This window comes from Schistocerca nitens, chromosome 10 (assembly GCF_023898315.1).
Source record: "Schistocerca nitens isolate TAMUIC-IGC-003100 chromosome 10, iqSchNite1.1, whole genome shotgun sequence".
NCBI classification, from domain to species: domain Eukaryota; kingdom Metazoa; phylum Arthropoda; class Insecta; order Orthoptera; family Acrididae; genus Schistocerca; species Schistocerca nitens.
Window position 1 is genome coordinate 65902297 of NC_064623.1, and position 14878 is coordinate 65917174.

General features: G+C 43.7%; 1 protein-coding gene across 1 annotated transcript in view; it reads left to right on the top strand.

Moving 5' to 3' along the window:
* The window catches only part of LOC126210267 (1,5-anhydro-D-fructose reductase-like), a 52569-nt gene that overhangs the window by 21240 nt on the left and 16451 nt on the right, over positions 1-14878 (top strand). The window contains exon 5 of the mRNA XM_049939463.1: positions 6423-6582. Within this exon, the coding sequence (XP_049795420.1) occupies positions 6423-6582 (160 nt within the window). The remainder of the gene's footprint in view (positions 1-6422; positions 6583-14878) is intronic.

The window sequence follows — 14878 nt, forward strand, 5'->3', positions numbered from 1 at the left end:
ACCGGCCGGTGTGGCCGAGCGGTTCTAGGCGCTTCAGTCTGGAACCGCGCGACAGCTGCGGTCGCAGGTTCGAATCCTGCCTCTGGCTTGGATGTGTGTGGTGTCCTTAGGTTAGTTAGGTTTAAATAGTTCTAAATCTAGGGGACTGATGACCTCAGATGTTAAGTCCCGTAGTGCTCAGAGCCATTTGAACCATTTTTTTGTTGTGGTTGTTATGGTGGTGGTGGCTCTGGCCTTCAGTCTAAAGATTGCTTTCGTGCAGCTCTCCATGCTAGTTCATCGTGAGCAAAGCATACCTCACCATAACTCTTGCAACGTACACTAATATGAACCTGTTCACTGTAGTTAAGCCTCGATATCCCACTACAACTTTCATTCCACCGTCTCATCCCTCCATTTCAAACTGGCGATCCTTTAATGCCTCTGCTTCACTCCTTTTGGTCAAATTGTACCATGAAGGTAGCTACTCTCCAATTCAGTCCAGTATGTCCTTCCTAGTTACACGATCTAATTGGTTCTCTAAGTGGAGCCGTCTCTATAATGAACGCTCATAACAGGCTATGGCTGTAAACCAGGCTGGAGTTCAGCCTCGGACAGCCACTGTTCTTGGCAGTGCTGCTACAGTCTTGAACTCAGAGCATATAGCTAAATGAACATCGTCCTACTGTAGGTTGAAGATTATTTTATTTGTTTACTGAGTACCCAACACTCACCAGATCCATATTTTTTTTTCAATTCTATTAGCCCACCTCCCCCTTCCCCTCTCTCTATCCGCCTACTCTGTCTGCCTCTCTGCCTGTCTCTTCACCCGCTCTCTCCCAGTTCACCTCCTCCACGCCACACTCTCTATACATCTCCTCATGCCTTTCTCTCCATCGACTTGCTACTCCCCACAGTCTCTCTATTTGCTCCTTCATTTGCCCCTTCATTAGATCTTCTCCTACCCCCTCTTTCAGCCCATCTTCTCCTCTTTCCTTTCTCTGTCCATTTCCCTCTACTCTTCTCTCTGCCAATCTCCTCCTACTCCACATCTGTTACATCTTCTCGTTTCTCCTCTATGACTGTCCATCTCCTTCTCCCTCATTCTCTCTCCATGTTATCAATACCACCACAATAGAAGACTGATGTTTCTTAACCCCCACCCCCCCACACACACACCGAATTTTTTTCTAGTCAGTGTTGTGGACTGGGTGTGTCCACTCTGATGCTCTGATTAAAATCTCGCTGCCATTGAAAATGACTAATGAGGACTGCTGGTATGGATGAGTAGGTTCTAGGGCAACACACACATACAATAAAGTAACAGAACAGTGAATAGTGTGACGTCCCGTCTCCCCTTTTGTTGTCGCTGTTGATGTTGAGCCGCTGCTGCTGCAGCTCGGTCGGCGGAATGGAGACGCGACGCGCAGTGATGGTTGACCCCGTCGGATGGCGTGGAACAGCACCTGAAAATCTCGATAGAAAATTGTTCCTCGCGTAATGTATGAAAGTCCGTTTGCGAGTCCACACAGTCTTCTGAGCGATGCGAACTGCTGCTTTTAATTGTCTGTTATGGTTTTATGATTCGCTATGCCCGGTTAGTTAGTTGTTGCAGTATTTAGTGAATCATTCATCACCGGCGATGTCTCACACCACTGAAGCGAGCAAAAATTCATTTGCGGTTCAGTATCAGTAGTTATTGTTACGTTGCTGGGCAGAATTGTTCACTACGGCACGACGCAAATCCAGAGATAATCTATAATGCTATCTTGCTTTCGTGCATCGTAATATTATTTCGGCAAAACACTCCATTCAATGCTCAATGTTCATCCAGTCACTCTTTCAATTAAAAAGTTCACAGTTAATTAATTTTGATCATCAACTATCACACAGTTCAATTAATTATGGAGCCAACACGTGAGATTTCCATTACTGACGAACAATTTTTGTTGTTCCTTCTTAGCAGTTAGTTTATAATCAACACACCACACGCACACCGATGGATCAGGTCAATTACGATTCTTTTCAGTTCGGCGATCGTGACAATTACGACAACTTTTACAATCGGCTTATTTGTATTATCTTCGTGTGGTCGTATTAATGTTTCCTACTTAAGGCTAATCAGGTATTTTAGTCTCCGATACTATGTCCATTCTTCGTTGTAATTGTTCACTTTGATGAAGGTTGAGTCCAAGAATAATATCTCCAATAATTAGAGTTTATTAACTCGTCATACACTATCAGAATATCACTTCGGTTCAAGTTCTCAAGTCAGAATAACTGAGAACAAAGTCCGCGCATCTCTACCACGCAATAGTACCTTTTTTTAATAGTAACAATCTCGTAGCGTTTCGTTTGAAGTACTATAACGAACGGTGCTCTCTCACGACTTGATAGCAAGCAAGCTAGCAACCGACTAACATTTCCATGATCGAACATTGTAGACGCATTGAATTTCCTTTTCGCCGCGTTTATAACCACAGTCTAACATATCAGTCGCGACACTTCGCCTCGATTTTGTTGTCTACAGTGCCAGCAGCGCCCCAAGCGGCCGGTAGGTTGTACTGTGAGTTCGGCGCGATCGTGGAAGCGAATAGTGATTGTTTATTTTGATTTATACAATGGTTTTTACCATCGGGAGCGTTTGTAGCGCAATAAATTGCAGGAGCAACAGGAAGAAGAAACCACAGGTGTCCTTTTTAGGTTTCCTAAGGATCCTGAGAGGTATATACCATCATGTTACTAAACTGTATCGTCCGGATTCTCTTGCAAACTATATGTGTATAAATGATGAATGTTTCGTTTTAGGAGCAGAAAATCGCTAGTTAATAGCAGACAAGAAGACCCAGTTTACCTCTATAATAATATTAGGTTTTGTTCGCTACATTTCGAAGAAAAACTGTTTATGAACGCAGGCAATAACAAACTCGTGTGGAATGCAGTACCCACACTGTTTGACATTCCAAATAAGCTACCTCAACAGACGATGAAGAGGAAACTGCCACAAAGATTCGACAGTCAATCTAAAGCTGTAAAACAGTCCTATGACACAGAAGCAGCCAGTTCAACTCTCCATGTATCAGTGTCAGATTCGTGTGAATCATCAACACAGACCTGATTTGACGATAAAGTGGTTAGATTAAGTGCAGCTGTTCGTGTCTTACAAAAGCGTATAAAGTGTCAGAATGTGCAGATTGCTAGACTTGGAGCGAAACTATTACGGGACAAGGAAAGTGCCTACAGACAGATTGTTTGAAAATTATTCAAATATTTGGTTTTTCGTGAAATGTAATGTAATCAGCTCATTATAATGTTTTCAGCATATTTCTGCCACTATTTGGCAGTTGCTTGTCCCACTTAGAATAATATAAAGATGAAGGTCGTACTTGTGGCAACAGGAGACAATGACTAACACAGTAGGCCTACAGAACGATAAACGAGCTGTCGATCGCTTTTGCATGTAGAGGTACATGTCTGCGCTTCTTACATGTGAATCTGTGTGTTTATATTCTTTTGATATCAACGTGGTAAGCTGCAATTCTGTCCAATATCACAAGTGTTTCTTCACGAATGTGTTGTAGCTTGCCACTATATTCATGGATTTTGTCCATACTTGTGCTTATTTTAGAATCATTTTTAGAAACATATATGCCTTCTGATACTACACAAACTGTTGGGGGCAAGAAAATAACTCGAATAATTCGGAAATTAGGTAGGAAATGGATGCAAACAAACATTATGCTTACGACGCGTCTGACGTTCGCCTTACCTGCCGCTTGGAGCGCTACTGTCGCTCCCTCTGTCAAACGGCAACAACTTTTACAGTAGTGGGTGTCATGATTGTTATGTTAGACTGTGTTTATAACTCTCTTTCACAATAAATGTTATCTCTGACCGACATATTACTTTGGACTTAACTTTCGTCTGACTGATTTGCAGTTATTATTGTGATGTTTGATAGGTAATTAAAAATAACCTGTCTTTCTTTCTTTCTACCTTTATATCATGACATACTCAGTAATTATTGAAATTGGTGTTCATCAAAACTTTAAGGTGTTATATTATTGTCGAAGTTGTCGTACCTGTCAGGATAACACTGTTCCCTGCTTTAAATTATCATGACATTCTTATTTGGGTTTTCGAGTTTCTTGGGGTGTTACAATAATAATATATATTACTCAACTTTGGAAACGCTGGTTACAGCAGCTGTAGAGTGCAGGCTTACCTTGTCTGTCCTGTGTTAACTACGTTTCCATGGCACATGCTAAAGAACAACACAAATGCACATACTATGATCAGTAACGAGACAATTCCCCATCACAGATTACGTTCAAAATAACCACCGACAGTGGCAGTACGCGCTTCCAGTCTGGTATGGAATGCTTGCTACACACGTACTAGCATTTCAACGGAGATGTCCTAACAGGCTGCAGTAATACGCCGTTGTACGTCATCGGGTGTAGTTTATATGTCCTTGTAGACAGCGTCTTTCAGTTTTCCCCGCAGAATAATGACTACAGGCGTCATATCTGGGGAACGGGCTGGACAAGGTACAGGTCAAAGACCTTGTAAAAAATAACTAGACTCACTGATGGCGCTGCAGTCGCGGGATAATTTGAACCTTCGGCTGGACGCCATTATAGTGGTTGTAGTCTGATGTGTTGTGTAGTATTGTTTATGAAGACCCAGATTCAACGTTGTATATTTGTTGGGGCGTACATACAGTATTTGTTACTCGTAATTCTACTGTCTGTACGTTCCAATCAAAAGAAGTACAATGGTGAGGAGTTGTGCAGCGATTAATTGTACAAATAAATTCGAGAAAGGAACGAATATTACATTTCACAGGTATGTGAATATTTTAAGTTGTTTTGTATGTCAGTGCACTTGATTAATAAATGTTTTTGTAACACGGTATTAGCATAACGTCTGTGCATCTATTTACAGGTTTCGTTTCTCAAAACCACAGCTGTTACAAAAATGGTTACACGCTGTCAGGAGGCAAGATTTCCGACCGACAGAATACCATTTTATATGTTCTGATCATTTTGAAGAAAGTTGGCTGATCGATAGTGTTTTCATGGTCTAGATTAGGTTGAAACTTGATAATTTGGTCGTGAGTTGCCAAAGCACTATGCCATATAAAACGCGCTTCTCGTCATTAAATCTAAAGCAAGGTAGAGTCAGAAAATATCTATTAATATAGTGGGTAAATCTTCGAGTATTTTGATGCATTTTGCGTACATCTATCGTAAATGAACTACGAAAAATGCTAGGAGTCCAGGACATAACTTTTAGCTACGGCAGATTCCATGTAGTACGTAAGATAAATTCATAAACAGTGACTAGCTGCTGTTTGTTCTTAAATTAAAAAGTATATTGTAGTAAAGTATTTAAATGAGGCATGTTTGTGACCTAACTCAAGGGATGGCATTTTATAACCAAAAGCGATGTATAAACATTCGAACTCCGCGCGTCAGTTTACCACTCTAATGGCCGCCGCCCAGCTATTCAATTTGTCCGCTCTTCACAGTCGACCACTCGTGCGGTTGTGGGGGCCTGGTACAGGTCCTCTGCGTCCAGTCCAAAGATTTGGAAATAATTCATGAAGACATAGGCTGGACGACCATCATGTTGGTACCTCAGGTTCCTCCTAGTCTGCAGAGGAACGTATTGAAGCATCCGTGGAAGATGGTTTGTTAGGAGATTACGATACTCGTGCGTGATCAGTGTTCTGTCTGTGAAGAACGGGCCTATGAGGTGATAGTTCACTATCCCACGTTTACACTTCATGGGCGCTGACGTTGCCCCTCACGAAGCCAACGAGGATTGCCAACAGACCAATAGTGCATATTTTGGCGATTTATCTGTCGACCATTGGTAAACGTGGCTTCATCACTAAACAAGATACACGTTACGTCTAGACTATCCCGTCTTAATGCCCATGCACAGAAGTAAACGCTATTTTCATAATCGTTTCAGTGCAGCTCTTGACGGATAAATACGTGATAGCGTTGGAACCTATGTTACGCGGGTACTAACGTGCGGATCAATTGTAACAGCAGCAAGAACAATAATTTACCCCTCTTCTGTCGTCAATTGTTTCCTTCCGTTACGTTTTCTAGGTGATACACTAGCGCTTTTACATAATTGGTTGAAAAGGTTGATAAATAATTGCCGAGATGGTTGCCTGTTGCCTGTTGACGTAGATGATCTCCTTTTGTGTCTTTCCTGGAGTACCACACTGCTAACAACTCACTCATCTTTCGTGTCAGTTGCCACGTGTTTTTCCAACAGGCATTATGTTTTTATTTGATTTCCTTCTTTACGGAACTGAAATACGTAAACAGACTCGGTGCTTGGCCACGCTTTCCACGAGTGTCACTCAGGACAAATGACACTGCTGGGCGAAGATCCATGTGAGTATATCTTTACTATTTCAGAATGCCGAGATACGACCTGCTGGGAGATCCAGTCGTGAAGGGCATCGCGCAGAAGCACGGCAGGACCACGGCTCAAGTCCTGCTCCGCTTCCTCGTGCAGCTGGAGGTCGCAGTCATCCCAAAGAGTGTCAGCCCAACTCGTGTCAGGGAGAACTTCAAGGTAAGTACTCACCGGTGCTTCAGATTTTATTACATGCAGCATTCTGTAGGAAGAGACCGCTCGTTATAACGGATACTGAGGCTGGAAGTGACGCTGGGTCAGTTCAGATATTCATTCCAGATCCCCTGCACGGTCATCACTGGGACACATCCCAGCGCAAGGGTATGGTCCACAAAGAGACCCAATTTTTACTATCACTCTGACAGTTAAATAAGTGATGTAATGAGCCACAACGAAATAAACCTACATGTGCATAGTGTAGCACGGCATGCACTTAAATTTAATGATTCATTAAAAGACAATTCCATCTCCCACCTCGGCTGTTATACAGTCGCTGTCATTTAGACCACACCAGGAACTGTTTTCGGCTATGTACCATTTTCAAATGCTACTTCTAGCTTTCCAAGCGTTAATCCCGACTTGCGGGGTCTGCTGTCAGGGTTAACCTGATTTGGCGTGTTAATTGTAAGGGGTGGCTGGATGCCCTTCCTGTCGCCACCCCATACCCCCCCCCCAGGACGGAATTAGTGTACCCCAACTGCCTATGTCTAGTGCAATCCATGGAATAGTGCGAATGTGTTGCAAATGTCTGCGAGTCGTGTAACGGAGGCGGAACGTGGGGACCAGCCCGGTATTCACCTAGCGGGATGTGGAAAACCGCCTAAAAACCACACCAGGATGGCCGGCACACTGGCCCTCGTCGTTAGTCCGCCAGGTTGATTCGATCTTGGGCCGGCGCGCCTACCCAAGTCCAGGAAGCAGCGTGTTAGCACTCTCGGCTACCCTGGAGGGTTTTCAAATGCTACTTCTATAGAGGTAAATTTACGCCGGCACCCTCTGTTGGCATACACAAATTGTGTCCGTTATTTAATTGTAAAGGGTGTCTCGTATAAAACCAGTGCACATCATCTTCCACACTCAAATAAGAATGAACTAACTAAAAAAGAATGTATAAGAGTCATTTAGCTATCTGTTTATAAGAAACGCTGGAAGTGGTGGCCATGGGCATGTGATGATGCTACCAGCAAGACGCTGTAATTTTGCAGGCGTGGTGTTGTCAATTTCTCTAGTAATATTCTGTTTGACGACAGTCTTGTGAGAGGACTGTTAGCATACACTTTGCTTTCTAATGCGCCCTTTAAATAAAAATCACACGATGTTATGTCTGGCGACCTTGAGGGCCAGAGGCCTCTGCTGACGGGTCTGTTTCCAGGGAACACGTTAGTGATGTAGGCCATACTTTGCATGGATATGTGGGCGGTTGCTCCATTTTGTTGGAATACGGTATACAGCTTCTCTGCATGTGTTAATTGTGCATCGAGAGAGTCAAAGATCTCTAGACATCTGCCACTGTTTAAGGTGTAATTGAAAAATATGGGGCCAATAATATGGATGACAGACAATGCACACCAAACACCTACCTTCTCTGAGTGAAGAGCTTCTAAATGCAGAATATGTGGGTTTTTCTGCGACCAGTCTCTGCAATTCTGCGAGTTCACAGAAACTGACAAATGAAAGCAGGCTCATCTGACATGAAGTAAACCAAGGAGCCCAAGTAACCATTACCAACTGATGTTGACAGCCAGTTACAATAATGAATTCTTTCTCCCTGATCCTCGAATATCAACTCTTACACCACATTCATACGATAAGCTTTTAATTTCATATGCTTTAATACACGATGACACGATGTATGACATATACCAACTTGCTGTGTTAACCTGCTTAACGACTTGTAGGGACTTCTTGTGATGTCCATGCGAATTCTGTCTATAGTTTCAGAGGTCCTCACTGTCGATCGCTATTCCTCTGCACATTCTAAGCAGATCCTACAGTCCCCTATTACTTGTACACATCTTCAATAGCGCTGCTCGTGGGGAGTTTCGTACCAAGATACTTCGCTTAAAACATTTCTTTATATTCCTTGACGAAGCCTGTCTTTGTGTAACACTCCACAGTATCAATTCGCTGTTCTAATGCAAACTGACCCATTTCAGTAACAACTCAACAATATGAGCTTCTCACAACTGATGCACGAACACACAGCTGCACTCAGCTTTTCCATAAAATGCAGTGTAGCCAACTTTCGAGATAGTGTTGCCACTTCACAAGCAATTCGACTAGAGATGATTAAGTGGTAAGTGAGGCGTTCCGGTTTTATGTGCGACACCCTGAATAAATGCTATCGTAGCAGACAGGATCGGGAACAATGTTCCATATTCCTCAACAATCTAAAATAACGTCACTGCAGTGCTGTATATATGTAAACAAAAATGATATTTTAGGTTGTTGACGAGTACGGAATGTTGTTACGAGTCGAGAATACAACTGCGGTTGCATGCTCAAATGATAGACGCGCTTTTGTATACACCCTCATAGGTATAGCACCTGAAAATGGCGCATCACCTATACCAACTGATGGTGTGAAATAAATTACAGTGATAGTATAATGGCCAAGGTGAAAACTGGAATTGTACAGGGTGATTCAAAAAGAATACCACAACTTTAGGAATTTAAAACTCTGCAACGACAAAAGGCAGAGCTAAGCACTATCTGTCGGCGAATTAAGGGAGCTATAAAGTTTCATTTAGTTGTACATTTGTTCGCTTGAGGCGCTATTGACTAGGCGTCAGCGTCAGTTGATGCTAAGATGGCGACCGCTCAACAGAAAGCTTTTTGTGTTATTGAGTACGGCAGAAGTGAATCGACGACAGTTGTTCAGCGTGCATTTTGAACGAAATATGGTGTTAAACCTCCTGATAGGTGGTGTATTAAACGCCTAAGGTGAACGTTTTCTGTGCCATTTCAGCCAATAAAGTTTTTGGTCCCTTTTTCTTCGAAGGTGCTACTGTAACTGGACTACAGTATCTGGAGATGTTAGAGAATTGGCTGTTCCCTCAGCTCGAACAAGAAGCACAACAATTCATATTTCAGCAGGATGGAGCGCCACCACATTGGCACTTATCTGTCCGTCAACTACCCGAGGCGATGGATCGGCCGCCAGGCAGCCCGTGACAGAGCACTTCAGCACTGGCCTCCAAGAAGACCTGATCTTACCCCCTGCGATTTTTTCTTATGGGGGTATGTTAAGGATATGGTGTTTCGGCCACATCTCCCAGCCACCATTGATGATTTGAAACGAGAAATAACAGCAGCTATCCAAACTGTTACGCCTGATATGCTACAGAGAGTGTGGAACGAGTTGGAGTATCGGGTTGATATTGCTCGAGTGTCTGGAGGGGGCCATATTGAACATCTCTGAACTTGTTTTTGAGTGAAAAAAAACCTTTTTAAATACTCTTTGTAATGATGTATAACAGAAGGTTATATTATGTTTCTTTCATTAAATACACATTTTTAAAGTTGTGGTATTCTTTTTGAATCACCCTGTATTTTGAGATGTTTGGAGCCTTGCTGCCCCATTAAATACTCTTATTAAATGATCCATATCTTCTAAAAACTCGACTGAAATCAATCCGAATAGGCCTGAGAGGCCCCAGCAGAACCGGCCGACCGGCGTGTCATCCTCATCCTTAAATGTCACTGGATGCGGATGGGGAGGGGCAAGTGGTGAGCATACCGCACTCCCAGCCATTGTTTGTTTACGAGATGGAGCCCCTACTCCTCAGTCAAGTATCTTTTCAATTGGCCCCAGAAGGGCTGAGTGCACCCCGCTTGCCGACAGCACGCAGCAGACCGGACGGTGACCCATCCAAGTGCTATCCAAGCCCGACAGCGCTTAACATCGGTGATCTGACGGGAACGGGAGTTACCATGGCTGCAAGGCTGTCAGTGATTCATATACACTACCTAATTTAAAAAAAGCGAGGCACCCATAAGGCGAAAAGGAAACGAAATGAAACCTCACAGGTTGAGAGCATACGTGACGTTATTAAAGTGATAACAAAATCGAGTTAGATTTACAGTGTTACTTTTCTTTATTCTCCTGTAGTGGGAATCTTGCATTGTGGTTACTTTATATTTCTTGTTGTGACAGCGGTCTTCACAGTGATAGGTTCAGGTTAGTTGATTGGTTTGGGGAAGAGGACCAAACAGCGAAGTCATTGGTCCCATCGCATTAGGGACTGATGGGGAAGGAAATCAGCTGTGCCCTTTCAAAGGAACCATCCCGACGCTTGCCTGAAGCCATTTAAGAAAATTACAGGAAACCTGAATGAGGATGGCCCGACGTGGGTTTGAAACGTCCTCCTCCAGAATGTGAGTCCAGTGAGCTAACCACTGTGCCTACAAGGAACTTGCCGCTATGGGCCTGCTTATCGGTAAGACGATGCACCCATTCTGACCTGGGCCCTAGCACTGATTCGGCTGGGAAGGGCGTCATAAATCCGAAGCATACTCTGAATTAAGCTGGCCCAGAAGTGTTGTAGCTTGTCCTAGATATACTGACGCTGCAATGGCGTTGACATCCGAGCTGGTCCCACACATGTTGCATTCAGGACGCACCAGGAGCTGGCTGCTGAAGTACCTCAGCGTCCCGCAGACAGTTCATAGAGGCACATGCTGTGTGTGGACGAGGGTTGTCCTGTTGAAAAATGGCATGACAATAAATGAGAACTCAGTATGTCCTGACAGTCCATTATGCCAAGAGAATTCCCAACCAGCTGTCACGTGAAGTCGTATCCGATGACCCCCCCTCCCCCCCCCCCACACACACACATACACTGTGACTCCGGGAATAACACCTCTGTGCCTCTCCAAAACACTTGAAGAATGAGACCATTCCCCAGATCACCGTTATATTCTCCGGTTATGGTCATCTGGGATGGTGCAGAACGGATATTCATTCATGAGCACAGCGCGACGCCATTCACCATAAGTCCACGTTTCTCAGTCATAGTGCCACTCCTTACACATCCGTATGTGTTGCGGTGATAATTGCAGGTTACTCATGGGACGGTAATTTCCTAGTCCGACTACTGCTAGCCTCTAACTAATGGTGTCGGATGACATAGAGCGTTGCAGGAGGTCCACTATATGTTCTCGGATGTCAGGAGCAAGCTAACCGTATCTATTCACGTATGGAACTGGCAATGCTACGAGAACGGATCCATCAACCACGTCGAGGACTGGCGGTAACATGCAGTCAACTATTAAATCTCCATCTATTTATTAGCAATACAATGCAGGTTTGCGATTGGAATAAGGTGGATGTGCTAACATTTAGATCCATGGAACATAGTGCAGAAGTGTCTTCTAATAGACAGAAGAAGAAGTTTGACTATCTACATAAGAGCAGACAGGAAACACCGGTTATAGACGATTCTCGAACGGTTATAAATTTGTCCGGAAAAGAGTTATCCAGGGAAGAAACTTCTGTTCTCTCGAAAGGAGGTAATTTTGCAATTACTCCACTGAAGATTCCAACGGAGGATATTGTAGCTAATATAGAGGCGGGGATTCGGCTGTTACCATCACACACTGCTGATGAAGTTAGGATGGAAACAGCCAGGATACTGCGTAAAGCTAAGCCACCTAGCAGTAATCTGTCTCAAGGAGAAAAGAAAGCATTACGGGAGATTAATGCGGACAAGAGTATTATTGTACTTTCTGCTGACAAGGGAAATGCTACCGTGGTGATGAAGAGTGAAGACTACCACAAGAAGATCAGTGACCTTTTGGATCTTACCACTTATAAAAAGTTGAAAAAGGATCCTACAACGAAAGTGTTGACAGTTACCAATCAATTAATAAAAAACTCTTCTCTTCCTTCAGAGGATAAAAAAGATCTTTGTAAAACGGAAGCTTATCCTCCTAGATTATATGGGCTACCTAAGGTGCATAAACCTAATGTCCCACTTAGACCGATAGTAAGTGCTATTGGATCCCCTACTCAAGAGCTGGCTAGACATCTTGCCACCTTGTTACAACCGTTTATTGGAAAAACTGATCATCGTATTAAAAACTCTATGCACTTCATCGAAAAATTGAAGGAGATTACCGTCAGCCCCAGTGATATTCTTGTCAGCTTTGATGTGGTGTCTCTGTTCACCATGGTTCCTGTCAACGAAGCTCTTGCTTGCATATCTGAAATATTTCCGACTGATATAGTAGCTTTGTTTAGACATTGCCTTTCCACGACTTATTTTCAGTATAATAATGAGTTCTATGAACAAATTAATGGAGTGGCAATGGGTAGCCCTCTAAGTCCAGCCGTTGCTAATATTTTTATGGAATTTTTTGAACAGCAAGCACTGCAGTCAGCCAGAAAAAGGCCTTTGAAGTGGTATCGGTATGTGGACGACACTTTTGTCATATGGAATCACGGTGAAGAAGAACTGAACCGTTTTTTGAAGCATTTGAATAGCATTAATTCAAAAATACAATTCACTATGGAGACAGAAAGTAATGGACAGATAAATTTTTTGGACGTCTCAGTAATTAAACGAGCAGATGGGACTCTGGGTCACAAAGTCTACAGAAAAGATACGCATACCGATCGTTATCTTCATAAGCATTCAAACCATCATCCCAGGCAGAAGAGAGGTATTATCAAGACATTGGTGGACAGGGCTAATAAAATCTGTGAGCCAGCTTATTTGCAAGAGGAACTAAACCACTTGCGAACCGCTTTCCAGAAAAATGGGTACGCTGGCAAGGAGATAGATAGAGCACTCCATCCCAGAAGAAAAATGTCCGAAAACGTGCAACAACAACAACCATCGGTGGAGAAAGTTTTTCTTCCATTCATCCACAATGTTACGGACCGTATCGGGAAAGTGCTGGCCAAGTTCAGAGTTGAAACAATCTTCAGACCCACCAAGAAGATTAGTGAACGCTTAAGATCGGCGAAAGATGCGCGACACCCTCTAGCTTCTCCTGGTGTCTATAAGATTCCGTGTAGTTGTGGGAAGGTTTACATTGGAACCACAAAAAGAAGTATCAATACTCGCCCAACTGAACATAAAAGGAACTGTCGACTGGGACACACGGACAAATCGGCTGTAGCGGAACATGTTTTTGAAACGGGTGACCATGAAATAAAATTTAGTGAGACGAGCGTGCTAGCTAAGACATCGAATTATTATGCACGTATGTATAGAGAGGCTGTAGAGATTTTTAAACACCACAATAATTTTAACAGGAAAGAAGAAGGCTTGAAGCTAGATAAGATATGGCGATCGACTCTGTACCAAAGATGTGACGATCGATTACCTTCGATCGAGAGTAATGACGCCAGCCAGAGATAGTTTTACTGTTGACAACACGTGACGAGTGGTGGCGCCCTCTACGCGCTCTATATAAACAGGACCTCCTCGGCCTAGCAGCCAGTCGTAGACTCACCTCAGATGATGTTGCCCGCAGCTGGCAACGAAACGTCAGGGAGAAGTATTTCTACTATTGGACCACGGCCTCTTAGCCCGGAAGTTTTAATTACTGAAGACGCCGGCCGTGAAAGCCTACACGCTATGATTAGATATAAAGCAGTTACAATGTGTGTGATGCACAGACCAGCGATCCACCCTTGTGGTGCTCAGAAGTGGTCGACCAGAACCTTGAGGATGAGTGTGCCTGCCCTAATAGTCTATTGCCATGCAGTCCAACATCGGGCCATTGTCATACATGAATATCAAACAAATGTGAATATTACACGATTCGGTCAGCCAGCCGAATGGAGGCTCACAATGAGACCTCTTTCAAACTCTGTCAGGTGCTGATAACGCTGTCTCATACGAGAACACAATCCGCCCCCGGTAGCTGAGTGGTCAGTGCGACAGAATGTCGCCCGGGTTCGATTCCCAGCTGGGTCGGAGATTTTCTTTGCTCAGGGACTGGGTGTTGCGTTGTCCTATCATCATCATTTCATCCCCATCGACGCGCAGGTCGCCGAAGTGGCGTCAAATCGAAAAACCTGCACCCGGCGAACGGTCTACCCGACGGGAGGCCTTCACCACACGACATTTATTTATACGAGTACACTGCATCTCTTTGTGCGTCACAGTGGTGACACAACGTCCGACACTGTTTTCTCCCCTTGTACGAGATACTACCCAAAATTTCCGAGAATTTCATTGTAAAAAGCAGAAAACTCTGCGTTCATTCTATTGTCCTCCGTCATCTCTAAAGTACTTGCCTCGGGCATATATGGAACGATCCCAGCATTGGTCCCAATTTTAGAAGCACTCCTAGAAGTCTGTAGGGTGAAGGGCGTTCAGGATGCTTTCCAATTCCACTTCAATGTCTTCAGTCGAGTCAAAACTTCACTCTTTACATGCGATTTTCACCTTCAGCAACACGTAGAAGTCGCACAGGGCAAGGTCTGACGAGCAGGAATGGT